The sequence below is a fragment of the Cherax quadricarinatus genome, chromosome 13, assembly GCF_038502225.1.
Source record: "Cherax quadricarinatus isolate ZL_2023a chromosome 13, ASM3850222v1, whole genome shotgun sequence".
Classification (NCBI taxonomy): Eukaryota; Metazoa; Arthropoda; class Malacostraca; order Decapoda; family Parastacidae; genus Cherax; species Cherax quadricarinatus.
The window spans coordinates 2,932,535-2,935,255 of record NC_091304.1 but is presented as its reverse complement, the minus strand read 5'-3'; the positions used below and the strand labels follow the sequence as shown (position 1 = coordinate 2,935,255).

At 54.1% G+C, this 2,721-nt stretch overlaps 1 protein-coding gene across 2 annotated transcripts; it reads right to left on the bottom strand.

Annotated features, from left to right (window-relative positions):
• Positions 1–269: 269 nt before the first annotated feature.
• LOC128688595 (uncharacterized) lies at positions 270–2,317 on the bottom strand. Of its 2 annotated transcripts, none has more exons than XM_070084389.1 (2): positions 1,219–2,317; positions 270–1,146 (listed from the first exon to the last, which is right to left on the bottom strand). In XM_070084389.1, exons 1-2 carry the CDS (start codon positions 2,218–2,220, stop codon positions 301–303), a joined length of 1,848 nt encoding a protein of 615 aa, XP_069940490.1. In that variant the 5' UTR covers positions 2,221–2,317; the 3' UTR covers positions 270–300. The 2 variants fall into 2 exon arrangements, with proteins under 2 accessions (XP_069940490.1, XP_069940491.1); XM_070084390.1 differs by having other exon boundaries at positions 270–2,082; positions 2,155–2,235.
• Positions 2,318–2,721: the final 404 nt, after the last annotated feature.

Sequence of the window (2,721 nt, the reverse complement as noted above, 5' to 3'; positions counted from 1 at the left end):
TATATGCATATGTACTCAAACAAACATACATATACACACATACATAAGTATATATGTAAAAAATCATATGTAACTGCACAAATACATACGTACATAAACGCTTATACTGTATACATATGAAAGTGCATATATGTATAGAAATTCATACACACAAATATACACATACATGCAGGTAGAGGCGGCTGAGTTTATCGAACACGGGGACACACCTTTCTCTGATCGCCCAATAACGGAAACACGTCCTGAGGGTAACAACAGAGATGTGTGAAAAATAAAATAGATATACCTGAAGTAACAGATTCAAATGTTTCTATTAACTACGATGTAGCAGAGAGCCAAGGTAGTTACCAGGCAGGCCCAAGCTCCCAGACACAGGAAGAAATTCTGTATCCATGAGGACTTAGTTGTCCTGCCGGTGGTCACCTCGATGTCTTCCGACGACTCTCTCTTAGTTGTGTCATCATTTGCCCGAAGTCCCAGCATCATCCTTCTGTGTCCGGGAGCTGTGAGTCTGGTACCGGTGTGGATGGTGGTGCTGGGGTCGGTACCGCTTATGCTGGTGGTAGTGGTGGGGTCGGTACCGCTGATGCTGGTGGTAGTGGTAGGGTCGGTACCGCTTATGCTGGTGGTAGTGGTAGGGTCGGTACCGCTTATGCTGGTGGTAGTGGTGGGGTCGGTACCGCTTATGCTGGTGGTAGTGGTGGGGTCGGTACCGCTGATGCTGGTGGTATTGGTAGGGTCGGTACCGCTGATGCTGGTGGTAGTGGTAGGGTCGGTACCGCCGCATCTGCTGAGGACGATCTTCCTGCTGGTGCTAGCGTCCACCGGCAGGGGGACCTCACTGGTACCGGCGCTGCTGCTGAGGACGACCTTCCTGCTGGTGCTAGCGTCCACCGGCAGGGGGACCTCACTGGTACCGGCGCTGCTGCTGAGGACGACCTTCCTGCTGGTGCTAGCGTCCACCGGCAGGGGGACCTCACTGGTACCGGCGCTGCTGCTGAGGACGACCTTCCTGCTGGTGCTAGCGTCCACCGGCAGGGGGACCTCACTGGTACCGGCGCTGCTGCTGAGGACGACCTTCCTGCTGGTGCTAGCGTCCACCGGCAGGGGGACCTCACTGGTACCGGCGCTGCTGCTGAGGACGACCTTCCTGCTGGTGCTGCTAGCGTCCACCGGCAGGGGGACCTCACTGGTACCGGCGCTGCTTCTGAGGACGACCTTCCTGCTGGTGCTAGCGTCCACCGGCAGGGGGACCTCACTGGTACCGGCGCTGCTGCTGAGGACGACCTTCCTGCTGGTGCTGCTAGCGTCCACCGGCAGGGGGACCTCACTGGTACCGGCGCTGCTTCTGAGGACGACCTTCCTGCTGGTGCTGCTGGTGGTAGTGGTAGGGTCGGTACCGCCGCATCTGCTGAGGACGACCTTCCTGCTGGTGCTGCTAGCGTCCACCGGCAGGGGGACCTCACTGGTACCGGCGCTGCTTCTGAGGACGACCTTCCTGCTGGTGCTAGCGTCCACCGGCAGGGGGACCTCACTGGTACCGGCGCTGCTTCTGAGGACGACCTTCCTGCTGGTGCTAGCGTCCACCGGCAGGGGGACCTCACTGGCACCGGCGCTGCTGCTGAGGACGACCTTCCTGCTGGTGCTGCTAGCGTCCACCGGCAGGGGGACCTCACTGGTACCGGCGCTGCTTCTGAGGACGACCTTCCTGCTGGTGCTAGCGTCCACCGGCAGGGGGACCTCACTGGCACCGGCGCTGCTGCTGAGGACGACCTTCCTGCTGGTGCTGCTAGCGTCCACCGGCAGGGGGACCTCACTGGTACCGGCGCTGCTGCTGAGGACGACCTTCCTGCTGGTGCTGCTGGTGGTAGTGGTAGGGTCGGTACCGCCGCATCTGCTGAGGACGACCTTCCTGCTGGTGCTGCTAGCGTCCACCGGCAGGGGGACCTCACTGGTACCGGCGCTGCTTCTGAGGACGACCTTCCTGCTGGTGCTGCTGGTGGTAGTGGTAGGGTCGGTACCGCCGCATCTGCTGAGGACGACCTTCCTGCTGGTGCTGCTAGCGTCCACCGGCAGGGGGACCTCACTGGTACCGGCGCTGCTGCTGAGGACGACCTTCCTGCTGGTGCTGCTAGCATCCACCGGCAGGGGGACCTCACTGGTACCGGCGCTGCTGCTAGTGACCAACCTGGGGCAACTATAATTACCATCAGATTCCATTACGCACAAACTAAAATGTCCTTACAAAATAAAGAAGATAAATGCAGAACCACACACACTCTGGCAAGGGCATTCAGTTCGATGTTAAAATATAGATTGTACGAAAGTCTTAAAAGTAACCCTAAGTAGATTATAATTGTTAAATCTAACAGTGAACTTTGTTTAAAGTTAATTATTAGTGATGGCTCATCTAAAGGGTTAATAATAATAATAATAATAATAATTATTATTATTATTATTATTATTATCATTAATTTATATTAATTTATATTTAAACAATTTCTTTATCAGCACTGTAAAGGATTTATATAATGACAGGGATAAAGATGAGGATGAGACTGTTGATGAGGATGATACTGTTGATGAGGATGATACTGTTGATGAGGATGATACTGTTGATGAGGATGATACTGTTGATGAGGATGATACTGTTGATGAGGATGATACTGTTGATGAGGATGATACTGTTGATGAGGATGATACTGAGTATAATGATGTTCA